Source organism: Excalfactoria chinensis, chromosome 2 (assembly GCF_039878825.1).
Source record: "Excalfactoria chinensis isolate bCotChi1 chromosome 2, bCotChi1.hap2, whole genome shotgun sequence".
Lineage (NCBI taxonomy): Eukaryota > Metazoa > Chordata > Aves > Galliformes > Phasianidae > Excalfactoria > Excalfactoria chinensis.
Genome location: NC_092826.1, coordinates 133,796,444 through 133,811,175, shown reverse-complemented (window position 1 = coordinate 133,811,175; position 14,732 = coordinate 133,796,444). Strand labels below are relative to the sequence as shown.

At 42.9% G+C, this 14,732-nt stretch overlaps 1 protein-coding gene across 1 annotated transcript in view; it reads right to left on the bottom strand.

Moving 5' to 3' along the window:
• Window positions 1–6,374, bottom strand: part of LMBR1 (limb development membrane protein 1) — a 61,459-nt gene extending 55,085 nt beyond the window's left edge. Inside the window, exon 1 of the mRNA XM_072328260.1 lies at window positions 6,167–6,374. Within this exon, the coding sequence (XP_072184361.1) occupies window positions 6,167–6,229 (63 nt within the window). The 5' untranslated portion in view covers window positions 6,230–6,374. The remainder of the gene's footprint in view (window positions 1–6,166) is intronic.
• Between the last annotated feature and the right edge of the window lie 8,358 nt (window positions 6,375–14,732).

Sequence of the window (14,732 nt, the reverse complement as noted above, 5' to 3'; positions counted from 1 at the left end):
GACTAGCAAATTCCATCACACACAGCATCCCTACATCACAGCAAAGCCTGAGACATTCACAGTAACCCACCTTTCTCTCAGATGCATCCTGTCACCTCACCCAGCCCATGTGTAACACAAGCAGCTATCCAAACAAACTTTGGGCACGCTCATCTATGGTCCTAATAAGTAACAGAGCTCATTTGCTGTCACTTCTTCCATTGTTTCTTAACTTTGTCCCAAATCCTACCAGCACCTTGACATCACCAAGTCTATGTTTCCCATACAGATTTCTTTTTATATATTGAATTTAAGTCAATCTAAAGTCTTCCGTACCTTCCATGGAATCGGTCTCCCTTTTGGTCAACTGCTACAACAAATAAACATATTAGCTTTCTAAAGGAATTCTTTTGAACCACAATAACTTTTTATACTTCCGCCTCCCTTGCTTCCCTTATGTAAACAGAAAAAGCAGCACTCTCCAAAAGTTGCTTGTTTTGGGAATAAGCACATCTCTATCTGCTCATCCAAGCCACGTGTTTAGAGACACCTATTGATTCCAGATGGATCCACCAGCACTCATCTTCAGTACCAGCAGCCAGAGGATGACTCACTACTTTATGAAGTACAAAACAACATGCATGTTTACCAGTAAAAGTGTATTTTTAAGATACTACAATGCCACAAGCATTTCATATATATATAATTATGTTATTATGTGCAATCTTCTACCTTGTTTCTCATGCCACTGCTACAAGTACTTCTTTCCCTCTTTTATTTTCCCCCCCAAAGAAAGCTTTGGAAAAAAGGCAATACTGAGAAACATAAGCAAAATTACTTTTTGAGATGCAAGAAGCAGCTCAAGTTATAAAGTCCTCCGCAAATATTCAAAGCAAGGATAAAAGAAAAGAAATGTTAATCACTATAATAAACCAGCATAAACTTTCAGGTTCTTCTTCTACATGAAGAAGTGTAATGCAGTTACTGCTGCCATTTGTCCCCTACGTGGCTGTATAATGAACCAGAAGATATTTTACTAAAAAAAAGTTGTTTTTAAAAATTACCAGTGCTGCTAGTCAGCACATTCCCCTTGGCCCACAACCAGAATATCATCACTTCTGGCATAAACACTGCTCTGCAAGGACCACAGCTATTGTCCAGAGCAGAAGATGAAGGAAGCAGAACGGGTCACAAACAAGAGCAGGCTGCCAACAGGCCCACAGCACTCCAGGGGATCAGTCTTCCAACAGCCACACACGGGACAAACACCAGTAGAAGCCACACATCAGATCCCACTGAAGAATCCTGAACACCTCTCTACCCTGAAATACAACAAGAGGACAAAAAGTGTAAATACAGAGCAAGAGAACAAAGCTGTTTCAATGTTTGCTGATACTTGCGTGAAAGAATTAAAATAGCATTTTTGTGTTCTAACTTATTCTGTCAGGACTGACTCCCCCATGTCATATTTAGTATAATTAATCACTTCCAAGTACACTCTGCTTTTTAACCAATGATTCTACAGTCACCAAGTTATTTTCCTCCACATTCTTCCCCTCATTCTACAAATAAGCACAGTCACACCATTGATTTTGTCAAGGAAGCCTCATAACTAAGTGCATGTGTGTGGTTTTATAAACTGAGAATGTTCTATTTTTTAAGCATAAGAACTAGAAAACTTAAAATAAATAAATACCAACTAATATTGCAGAATAGAGGACTCAAATGGGAACAAATGAGTGTAAGAATATTTTTCAAAGTGAAGCCAGAGGCACTTAACTACCTTGAGTTTGGCTGTGAAAAGTTTTAGCAGCAATTGGGACATTTTGATTACATTGTATAAACAGGTGTAGAAATAGGACACAAGGTAAAACCTACTCCCCAAAAGCTTACATAGCTTCCATGGATGTGCAAGAACTCAGCAAAGAAATGAGTCAAAGGATCAAGAAAGGTGAACTAAGCATACAACAAAGACACCAATAGACTAGCACACATTACCTGGCATTTATGTATTACAATACTTGCACATGCAAGCTGATCACATAGAGAAGGCATGCTGCCCATGCCCTGTAACCAACTAAAGCTGATATGCAGAACAATGCAACCAGAACAGAGAACGAGTTCAGCTTGGTGAGAACAGGGCTTTACCCAACTTAAAGCAAACTCATTGTTCTGTCATGTCTCGTGTTTCTAATGCTGGGTCATCAGCTCTCAATCTCCATATTTACCTGATAGAATTTTAACTACAAGACTGACAGTTGTTTGTCCTACTAAGTATTCCAAACAACAGGCCCTACAAGCAGCACTCACGTTTCAAGGATCGTGCTGAAACTAGGTTAGAGAGCTGACCTGTAAGGAAGGGATCATCCTCATGAAGCAACAGAACAAGGCAGGCTACTCTCGTGCAGACAGGTACACTCCTGAAAAACCAGAAACCACACCAGCACACCAAACAAGTGGATCAGAGATGGATGCAGCTAAACTTAATTGTGCATTAAACCACAAGGAAGGTCACTTCAAAAGCAGATGAAAGATTTATTTTATTTGGAAAGTCTTTAATTATTCTTGCTTGATCCATAAGCATGCATCAAAAACATTTCTCTTTCAACAGAGAAATTATCAGAAGATGGCACCTACAGTAAAAAAGTCAGACACTGCCAGCAGAAGGGCAACAAGCCTTTGTTTTACGTTACAAAGCAAAACTTTATGGAAACTTAGAAGCTTGCTTGTTCTGAAAATAGATGAAAGAGAAGTGAAGCATTACACTGAAGAAAAGCTTCACCTGCCTTTAGGATTCCTCCAGGAAGTACAATCTAAAAACTCTAAAGCCATTCAAAGAGAGTGAATACAATTCACAGAACAGAAGAGAAAAGAGTTTGCTTTTCAACTACGTCAAACTTGCCCTGATTTCCTTTCTCTCCTGAATGCATCATTCTGGCTTCCAGTAAAGGTCACGACACAGAACTAGGTCTGCAAAGAAAGGAAGATACTAACAGATTCCATAAGCTCGAGTGGTTTCTGGGAACAGACACAGAAGTTCACTCTAACGCTGCAAAAACTTCAATCCTTTTATTAACCCCCCCCCCCCCCCCCCCCCAGTGACCCCACTCCACCTGCAGCTGGCATGAAAGCCTCACATGCACATCAGACAGTAGAACATATTCCCTCCTTCATTGAAGGCCCGTGCCTGTATGCACAGAAGAAATGTTCATTTACATGTTTGACAACACGATTTTCACCATGCAGCTTCAAGACCAGCTAGAGCAGAGCTAATTGAGGGGGTTATAAGCATAATGGCACACATAAACAACATGCTCTGTGTATTTCATTATCTGTAAGCTAATGACAAGAGCAACAGGAGGCCACGCAACACGCACACTTGCAATACACTTCTGCACCTGTGCAAGTGCTACAAGAAATGTACACACAACTGCGGCCTTCATAGAGAAATTAGGGGTAAGAACATAACTTTGTGTATGCTTCAAAACTGAAAACTTACTGTCCTCGCTGATTAAACGATGATATAGAAGGCTCTTCTCCAAACCAAAGATCAAACTGTAGCTTTTGCTGAATATTTTCTCTTCACAAGAAGCAATACCACACCTCTGAATTATGCATTCTTGCTTTCCCATGTGAATACTTCCATGACTACACCAATAGGAAGAATTACAAATCGCTCAGAAGAGCTGCAAAGCTTTAGAGAAGTAGCTGCAGTACGTATCAGTTCATTGTTTAAGAATTCAATACACTTCAATAAAGGAATGAATTTGTTAGATCGTGCATCTTCCCCAGGTACATAAACAGTACGTAGCATACAAGGTGTCACAGAATCATAGAATCACCAAGAATCACAGATCACAGAATCACAGAATGACCCGGGTTGGAAGGAACCTCAAGGATCATGTAGTTCCAACCCCCCTGCCTAGCAGGGCCACCAAACATACGTCTTTACTAGATCAGGTTGCCCAGAGCCCCGTCCAACCTGGTCTTGAACACCTCCAAGGACGGGGCATCCACAACCTCCCTGGGCAGCCTGTTCCAGGACCTAACCACTCTCCTAGTAAAGAACTTCCCCCTAACATCCAACCTAAATCTTCCCTCTTTTAACTTAAAACCATTTCCCCTAGTCCTGCTATTATCAGCCCTTTCGAAGAGTTTGCTCCCCTCCTGGGAGTAAGTTCCCTTCAGGTATTGAAAGGCTGCAATGAGGTCACCCCGCAACCTTCTCTTCTCCAGGCTGAACAAACCCAACTCCCTCAGCCTGTCCTCATAGGGGAGGTGCTCCAGCCCCCTGATCATCTTCGTGGCCCTCCTCTGGACCCTTTCCAAAATCTCCGTATCTTTTTTGTACTGAGGGCTCCACACCTGGACACAGTACTCCAGATGGGGCCTCACAAGAGCAGAGTAGAGAGGGACAATCACCTCCCTATCCCTGCTGACCACCCAAGGTTGGAAAAGACCTAAAAGATCATCCAGTCCAACCATTCATCTATTACCAATAGCTCCCACTAAACCATGTCCCTCAACACAACATCCAGTCATTCCTTGAATACCCCCAGGGTCAGTGACTCCACCACCTCCCTGGGCAGTCCATTCCAGTGCCTGACCACCCTTTTTGAGAAGTAATACTTCCTAATGTCCAGCCTGAATCTCCCCTGCCACATCTTGAAACCATTCCCTCTGGTCCTATCACTAATGACATGAGAGAAGAGGCCGACCCCCAGCTCACTACATCCTCCCTTCAGGAAGTTATAGAGAGCAATGAGGTCTCCCCTGAGCCTCCTCTTCTCCAGGCTGAACATTCCCAGCTCCTTCAGCCTCTCCTCATACGGCCTGTGCTCCAGACTCCTCACCAGCTTTGTTGCCCTCCTTTGAACACATTCCAGGGCCTCAATGTCTTTCTTGCAGTGAGGGGCAGAACTAGCCTTTGGGAACAAAAGCATGAGATTCAGCACATAAAAAAACCCACCCACAAATGGTAAAATGAACACTGGGGAAATGATTCTAGCACCCAAAAGAGCTGCAGGATTTGTGTATGCACTTCTGCTTTCATCAAAGAACAGAAATACTTCCTTACAAAAGAAGTATTGGTCTCTCAGTGACCCTCCGCTGATCATGGTACTCCTGACACACCTACCAGCCATTCACACAAACAGGAAGAGCCAGAAAAAACCTCCCAAAATAACAGCTCTCCTCATACCAGCTTGTGTTGCACTCAAGAAAAAGAAGTATTCTGAAAGTGTGATACCACAGCGCAAGAAAGTTAGTGTTAACACATGGACTTTTAAGATACAGAAATTATCACACCAGGGATCCAGTCAAGTCTCTTATCAAATAAATGAGTTACGTAGGTCTGTGGCAAAACTGACAGCAATATTTAAGACTGCTTCCTTGTATAGCTGAAAAACACTTCAAGCTAAGAGATTATATTTTTAACCAAGAAACCTCCTAATAATCACAGAGTAGTAGCTGCAAAGAGAATGTAATTAACCCGGCAGAGTTAGAACGGCATGCGGCAGACCAAAACAGTGCCTCATAGGTGCAGCAAGAGATAAGTCCCATCAGCACATCCCTACGGGCCTCGAATAGCCCTGAAAATAATGATGAGGCAATCTGGGAGGAAACCACAAGAGCTCTCTCCATCTGCATGTAAGGTGCAGCGCCGAGGAAGATGGAAAAGCACAAGTGCTGCTCTATGAGCTTGTATCCCTTCACTCAGAGACCACAGCACAGATGGAGCAGGACCGGAGGGATGTGAGCAACCGTGAAGGTTATACATTGCTTGCAAAGCATGTGTGTTCTTGCAACCCTCTGAGGAGGGTACGAGCACCACAGGCAGTGCCACCGAAACCCACGCAGACCCTCATGGACACAAGGTTGCTCCTGAAGGCTGAGGTGCACAATACAGCACACACGGGCTGCTCAGAAGTACACCTACACATGCAGATGTAAGCACGCATAGATGCATCCACACTTACACACCGCACCGCCTCGCTTTGCTGGAGGCACACGGTGAAGCGGGACGCCACGGGGAGCCGGGTGCAGGGCCGGGCACGGAGCAACCCGGGCCGCAGCCCGACCCCCGCGCTGCCCCCAACAAGGCCGGGCCGGAGGGCAGCGCGGCTGCGAGGAAAGCAGCCCCCGTGAGGGGCTGGGAGGGGGAGGGGCCGGGGGTGAAGGCGCGTACCGTGTACTCCCGCACTTGGCTGTGGAAGTTCTGCTCGCGGATCGACACCTCGTCCGCCTCCATCCTTCATAGTCCCGCGGCCCCCGCGCGCAATGGCGGCCGCCGCCGCCGCGCCTGCTGCTGTCCCCCCGGCGGCGGGCGGGCCACCATGGCCGGCGGCAGCGCCCGCTGCTCCCCTCGAGCCCGGCCGGCGACCGAGAAACTCCGGCGGCAACGAGCTCCGCCGCACTGTCAGCCAGCGGCGGGACGAGGAGGAGGAGGTGGAGGAGGAGGAGGAGAAGGAGGAGGTGGTGGAGGAGGAGGAGGAAGGGCGGGCAACGCCGCCTCAGCTCCTCCCGCTGCGTCACCACGCAGCGACCGCGCGCACAGCACGGCCGCGCCTCCAAGTGCCCGAGGGAGGGGAGGAGCCACATGGAGGGAGGCCCTCAGAAGGCGTGAGGTGGTGCTGAGCAAAGGAGTTCGAGTTTGATCTTGTACCGGATACCTGTGCAAAGTGTCATTCGGAGTAGTTTTATCTCCAAGCCTCCGGCCCGTTTGCTTGTATAAAAGCACGTGTCAAAGTGTTCGACGAAATTTTATCATTAGAAAGGGGGGAATGATTGCAAAGTGAGACAGGAGAGGTTTAGGTTAGATATTAGGAGGAAGCTTTTCACACAGACGGTGGTGATGCACTGGAGGAGGCTGTGGATGCCCCATCCCTGCAGGCATTCAAGGCCAGGCTGGATGTGGCTCTGGGCAGCCTGGTCTGGTGGCTGGTGACCTTGCACACAGCAGGGGGTTGAAACCAGATGATCTTTGTGGTCCTTTTCAACCCAGGCCATTCTATGATTCTACAAGAAGTCATCTTCAACTGCTTGATGCATCACTTGAATTCTGAGTTCACAGAGAACTGCCTTCTGCTTCAGCACGGACACAGTTTCATCCTGGTTCTTTCCACACTTTCAAAGACACAAGTATATTGCAGACAGAATCGCACAGTGAGTGTAAGAGGTGAGAAAAAACCCACCCTCTGTCCTTCTGAAGTCCACTGCCTGTGCAGGGAGAGCATCTCAGTACTTACTGAGACTTCAGGAACACGAAGGGACCGCTAAAAATAGACCCGGAGGAGCAATGAGAACAGCATCTTTGACACAGTTCTTGGGAAAAGCTGTGCTATTTCACAGCTATTCAGTCCACAGCAATAGATTGTACCTGACAGATAACATAATTACTTGTGTTTTCTTCAACTATCCCCCTTCAGTCATCTCTTCTTCTAAGGATGCTGTGTGCTGAAAGCATCTGTAGCTGCCGAGATGACTTTTGCATGAGACTTTGGCTTGTGAGAAGGTCTTGTTCCAGTCTTGGTCTAGAGAGAACAGTGCAGCTCAGGCAAGGTTTGAAGACAGAAGTAATGTATTTTACCTTAATAAACACAACTGGAAAAAGCAGACGACAATTTGTTATGCAAGAACCTGTTTTCAGAGAAATCAAATGCTCTCAGCTGTCTACAGGAAGTATGTCAGTAGACTTCAAAGACAAACCCTATTCTTGGAAAAGATGGCACTTAATGTTTGTACAGAACAGACAAGTTCCCAGATTTCATTGTCTGACACGCAGTAAATAACACAATACACAATAAGCTGCAATGGTATGGTAATCATTTAGGCCTTCACTAGATGTGTGATAGAAGCAGAAGTATGTGTTGTAGCTTGAACAAACCAGGGCTATGATCCAAGGAGGGCAAGCAGGTTCCAGGCAAAGGGGGAAAATGGGAACAATCAGAGATTAGGCCTGCAGTAAGAAATACACATACTGATATGAAGACAAAGGAGGAGCACAGTTGAACTTCCGGCTGTATATTCAATTTGGAATGTACCCAGCAAATAGATACAGGACATAATTTGTCTCATATTATGGACTGGCAAGTTCTTTCATCCATTTCTAGCAGCTGCATCATCAGAAACACGAAACATATTTATATTTGCTGAAAAGGCAGGAGAAAAAAATAGCTTAATTCCTTTCTTGGGCAGAAGTTATTGCTCAGTTCCAAGGTGTCTACACCACAAAGGAAGGTCACAGTATCTACCACAGCAAAAGCTATTTATATCAAGGGGTTTGCAGTCTACTATAAGGTAGTGTTGCAAACTGATGAGAATGTTTAGCAACAAACACATTGATGTGGGTTCCTCAGTATGAAAGTAATATTGGAAGCATACTGAAAGAAAAACACTAAATATGAAAATGAAGACTGATGTACCTTTATGAGTAGGTAAAAGACTGCTGGAGGCTTTCATCCATACTTCTGACACAAAGAAAGACAGTATTGGAACTGTCCTTGGTGATTCTTTTGACCTCCTCAGCAGACCTAATAAGTTTGTCCTAAGTATAATCAAGAATTTTTTTCTCAAGTTGCCAATGCACAAGTACATGCACACCCAGAAAGAGTAATGAAATGCAGACTTCCATTGAACTGACTCGTAGAGGTGCCTAAGGTGCTTTCTTTTCCAGTCATCATTCAGACAAATAGTTTTAAACAAACAGAAAATGGGGTGTTATTCCATCAACTGGTATGATTACTCACATTATTATAATCAAGATGCTACCTAAGAATTGGCCAGATTGAAGCCTAATGCCTAATTTATTATGTTATTGAGAGTGGCCACTTATTTTAGGTAGAACTTGGAGTACACACGTGCCACAGACGAGTCAAATATCTCCACTACTGTTACCAAAGGATGCTGAGAAGGTGGAGTTACTGAATGCTTCCTTTGCTTCATTGCTAGGACTGCCCCTCAGGAATCCCAGACCCCAGAGGTAAAAGTCTGGGGAAAGGAAGACTTTCCCTTGATCAAGGAGGATCTGGTCAGAGATCATCTAGGCAAACTCAACACAGACAGATCAATGTGTCCTGATGGGATCCACCCACAAGTGCTGAGAGAGCTGACAGAACTGTTCTGTGTCATCTTTGAAAGATCATGGAGAACAGGAGAGGTGCCTAAGGGCTGAAAGAATACCGCTGTCACTCTTGTCTTCAAAAAGGGCAATAAGGAAGAGCTGGAAAACTACAGGCCAGTCAGCCTTGCCTCCATGCCTGGGAAGCTGATAGAACAGCTTATTCTGGATGTCATCTCCAAGCAAGAAGACTGTCAGAAGTAGTCAGTAGGGATTCGCCAAGGGGAAATCATGCTTGACCAATCCAGTAGCCCTTTATGATGTTATGACAGGGTACATGGTACAGGGTACATGGCAGGCTGGGTACATGAGGGGAGAGCTGTGAATGTAGTGTACCTTGACTTCAGCGAGACTTTTGACACTGTCTCCCACAACATCCTCATAGGTAAGCTTGGGAAATGTGGGATAGATGAGTGAACAGTGAGGTGGATTGAGAACCAACTGGCTGGGAAACCTCAGAGAGTTATGATCAGCAGTGCAGAGTCTAGTTGGAGGCCTGTAGCAAGCACTGTTCCCCAGGAGTCAGCACTGGATCCTGTCTCGTTCAATATCTTCATTAATGACCTGGATGAAGGGATAGTATCCACCGTCAGCAAGTTTGTTGATGATACAAAGCTGAGAAGAGCAGCTGATAAGCCAGCAGGTTGTGCTGCCATTCAGCAAGACCTGGAGTGGCTGGAGAGCTGGGTGAAGAGGAAGCTGATGAGGTTCAACAAGGACAAGTCTTACATTTGGGACAAATAGCCATACACATCGATACAGGTTAGGGGCTGACATGCTGAAGAGGAGCTCTGCAGAGAAGGACCTGGGTGTTAGGGGGGACAGCAGGTCATGAGCCAGCAGTGTTCCTTCACATCCAAGAGGACCAATTGTGCACCGGGGTACATTAAAAAGAGCATTGCCAGTATGTTGAAGTGATCCTCCTGCTCTACTCTGTATTTACCAGCAGAACTCCAAACTTCTGCCAGGGTCAATAAATCAAGAAACAAAACAAAGCCCCCAAACAAGCCTCGCTTTCATCTGTCAGAAGTTCGTGTCTGATTAAATCCCTGACAGGGATTCAGCCAGACTGGATGGATCAAAAAAATAAAAACTTACTACTTCTCTTCATGGTATGTTCAATATTTAATTACCATCTATATTAAAAATCATGCTTTGCTTCTGATTTGAATTTTACTGCCTTCAGCTTCCAACTAAAATTCTTTTTCTGTCCTTCTCAAGTACAGCAAAGAACTTTAATACTTGGTATTTCCTGTTAATCATAGAAATCCACCTCAAAATCTCCTTTTCAGTCAATTAAAAGATTTACTCTAGGAAAATTTACCTTTTATTTTCAACCACAAACTCATGTGTTTGTTTTTTTTTTCTTTCTTCCTTGTATTCTTTCCAGTCTTTAAACACAGGCTGGATGCCTACCGTCTGTGAGGAAAAGGGTGGTTTGCAGGTAGATCTTGTTGAGCACTTGGATCTGGAAGCTAGGGAAGTTTTGTAGTCCCTTCAGTTTAGATGGAGTCACTAAATCCAGTTTAGGAATATAGTGTTTCCTCACTGAGGAATCAATCAGCAGCAATCCATAGTTTCTATTCCAAATCATGGTTTTCCTGGAATATCTCTGGTTCAATAGACAAGACCTGATTCCTTGTTCTTCGTGCATCCATGGACACTTGACTGAATTTGAGCCCATTTTAGTTTGTTTCCCAAACACTTCAGATTGCTCTGTGTAATTACTTCATCTTTGTAACTTATCACTCTGTTATTTTCCAGTATTTGCCAGCCTTTTTTTTCTTGTGTGTATCATCTGCCAGTGATATTAGGAGTAAGTAGTTTATCAACTGGAATAAATACTTGCATGAAAATAAATGTTTCCTTCTCTAAGTTTTCATCCAGTTTTGCGCATATATTTTTCTCATCTTTGGGAACTTCCTGAAGTAATAAGTACATATAATACTTATTTTACTGGTTTGAAATGTTGTTTGCTCATATGGGATATGATCTTGCCAATATCATGTGTTGGTTCCATGGCAACAACATAACAGGATCCAAAAGAGTCATTTCATAGTGAAGCCAATATTTTTTGTGTTAGCAAATAATCATTAGAAGCTGTAGGGTTGTTCTAGCACTAGTGGAATGACAGCAGCAGCATATGTTTCAGAAACTAGTCTTAAACAGTTTTTCTGTTCTTACCCAATAATTGCTTTCTACTCTGATATGCTTTCTACTCAATGTTTAGTTCTTAAAGCACTTACAGTGCATGATTTAAAAGGACAACAGTCTCTGCTCTACTCACACTGCATTATAACATTACATCTACACAACATTCTGCACTGGCTTTAGAGTTTCACCCATCATTAGATTTCAGCTTTCTTTGCAAGTTTTGCTGATTGCTTATTTTCCATTGTTTCTCTCATTTTTGAATATTCTCCTTTGATTTTTGAGCCATTCAACACATTTCACTGGACATCTTATTACATCAGTTCAGCGTTGATTGTAAAACTTGACCATGCATTAGCTGTATTATGAATGTAATGCAAATATCCACCCATACTATCAGCTCCTGGCTACCTAATATGGCTGTACTCATTGTCCTTTAAAAAGAAATAAATAAATAGCCAGGTAGATAAATAATTGGCAGGAATACATGCTTATCTGGAACTATTCTCAAATTATTTTTCACGACTTCCATATTTTTGGACATTCGATTTTACAACAATTTTTTGAGAAAATGGATTGCAATGCCAAATCTTCAAACAATAAAAACCACCTTTCTGTTAGTTAAATCATTTTATTTTCTTCTCTTAAGTTTAGTATCTGACTCATCATGACTAAGAGAACTGTGCTGTTAAATACCTCATGGAAGGCATTTCAAAAATCTATCCAGTATTAAACTACAACCATTTTTCAGTAAGGTTCAAAAAATGATATGTATAAATTTTGCCTTTGACAGTAAGCCCTGCACTTTTTATGGAGGACTTTTATCCAAAATGCTAGGAATTTTAAAGGGAATAAATCATCTTAATTTCTAAAATTAATGGGGGCAAGATTTATTCTTAAATCATGGATACTCCTTTCTAATTAAATTCAAATGTGTTTAATGCATCTCAGGAGTGTTAAGATAATAAGTAATCCTTTTCTGGAATTTAACAGCCTCGATCCCTGTCAATATTGGGTGACTAATAAAATATGATGCCAGGCGTTTTTTAAATCTTTATCTTTCTCCTCTGTCTCATTAGCAAAATGAATAGGTTTGTTCCACAGGCACCATGTAATTCAGAGAATTCAATGTTGCTCAAGGACATTCCAAATAAATTTCAGCAGGTACTTCTTCATGCAGTACTCATACATAAAATAGACTTTCACATACATAAAATGGACTTTCACAATATCTGCCAGTTACCATGCTGATGTTTTAATTTGATGTGTAGGGTTATTGCTAATATCGGAGGCTGGAAGGTCCAAAAGGGCCATTGCAATTAAAGTCTCCTGACCAGCAGAACTTTGTGCAGTTATCCTGTCAAAGCCTATACTTCAAGCTGAGCTCCTGATCAGTATTTGATCCACAGAACATATAACACCCATCCATTGTACCAGTGGTCTATCAGGAAATGCTGAAATTATGAAAACAGATTATTATATAACATAGGCCAATGCTCATTTTCAGTAACAGCCCTCAGATATAGCAAGCCCTTTACCAAAAATCATGCCAATAATATGAAATCAGCTTATTCAGTTTTAAGAGCTTAGCTTCCTTTCTTAAGTAGATATTACAGTAAAGTAATAGCCTCCAAATGATGAAAATATGGCAGGATTCTTCAGACCTGGCATAGTCTTCTGGCATTCATATAAAACAAAATTCATTTGTGATGATTAGTAACCAAAGCATTTGGGTGTCTCTAAGCAATTGAGTAGAGGACTCCAGAGATTTCAGACTGTCTTCCTAGTGGGAGGATAGAACAAGGAACTGGTTGTGACTCATCCAAGTCTAAAATATTTCCACATTTCTAATTTTAGGTCCTGTAAACCATATTCAAAATATATCCACTTTGGTTGTTTTGATGGTTTTCTTCATTGATGAAGATGTTGAAGAGCAGCGGTCCCAAGACCAGCCCCTGAGGGACACCGCTTGTGACCAGCCTCCACCCTAACACAGAACCATTAATCACAACCCTTGGGCTGTGTCCAGCCAGCCAATTCCTAATCCATCGAACAGTACATCCTTCAAATCCACCCCTCTCCAATTTAGAGAGAAGGATGTAGTGAGGGACCATGTCAAAGGTCTTCACCTTCTTCAACCACTGATGATGCCTCCCTTGTCTAGCCAAGAATGCCCAGCTTTCCTACATGCTGCAAATGAGAGGATCAGGACAACTCCCAGCCTTATCCACACTACTTTGGAAGTGCTGATATTCATCTTCTCATCTCCATCAGTTTATGATAATGGTCACTAACCCCATCTCACATCAGCAATGGGGTCACACATGGCTCAACCACAACTATGATCTGACTGAGGAGTGCACCTTCTCCCTGGCCCAAGGAGGCAATAATACATTTAGCTTTGCTTTAGCATCCCTCAGTTTTCCTGTTTCTAGCTAATTCCCCATTTACCACATAATCCACATTGACATGGCTGTTGCAGTCAGACTTCCAAAATTCTGGTCCCACCTTAGCCAGAAAAATACATAAAGCTCTACATATCACGTGACAAATTCAAGAGCTTCTGGTGAGCTTACCACAACATGATGACTCTGTATCACCTATGAGAGTTTGTCCAATTTTAAAAGCAAGTACAGTACTCATTCATTATTCTGTGAAGCCTGTTCCCTTCAAAGTGGTTATTGATAAGGTTGTAGCATCTATTTTAACTATTTTCAATGCTGTCAAGATTACAAAGAAGTCATCCGTTTGAGATAGATGGTCTTTTGTTTCTGAATCACGCTGTTCTATTATTAATCACATATGTAAAGGATAGTTCAAAGTTATTGAGGTTTCACCCAAAGATGCTGTACAATTCAAAGCTCCCCACATGTAATTTATTTTTATACTGCTGCAGACCAGTAATCTCCATAGCGCTTCTGAAAACCTAAGAGCTGATATCACTTCAACACTTTGAAAAAGCACCTCTCAGGTTGTAATGCTGATTCTGCCCAGCTTTGTCCTTCTTTGATTTGGTTCAGCTACCCCTTCTGCAATATTGATAGAACAGTACATGGCCAGAGAGACTTGGGGAAAACAAAAGAGTGAAAATAAAAGATGAAATTGGAATGAGTTCTCTGGAACAGTTTGTGTTCACACAACAGAAGGAGCAGAACAGGCTGCCCAGAGAGCTGTGGATGCTCCATGCCTGGAAGCACTCAAAGTCAGGTTGGATGGGACCCTGGGCAGTCTGATCTGGTGGGTGGCAGTCCTGCACGTGGCAGGGGATGGAACTGAATGGTCTTTAAGGTTCCTTCCAATCCAAGCCATTTTATGATATAACTGAGCAGAGTGAGTCACTCCAGCTATGTTAGAGAGAAAAGTGCTTGTGAACTACATCATACACTCAAAGCAATCACAAATTTGTTTTTCTGTCTGGCCTATCTCATTTTAAGTACTGCAAGTAACAGAAAATGTGAGAAATTATACTGTCCATTTTCTTTAC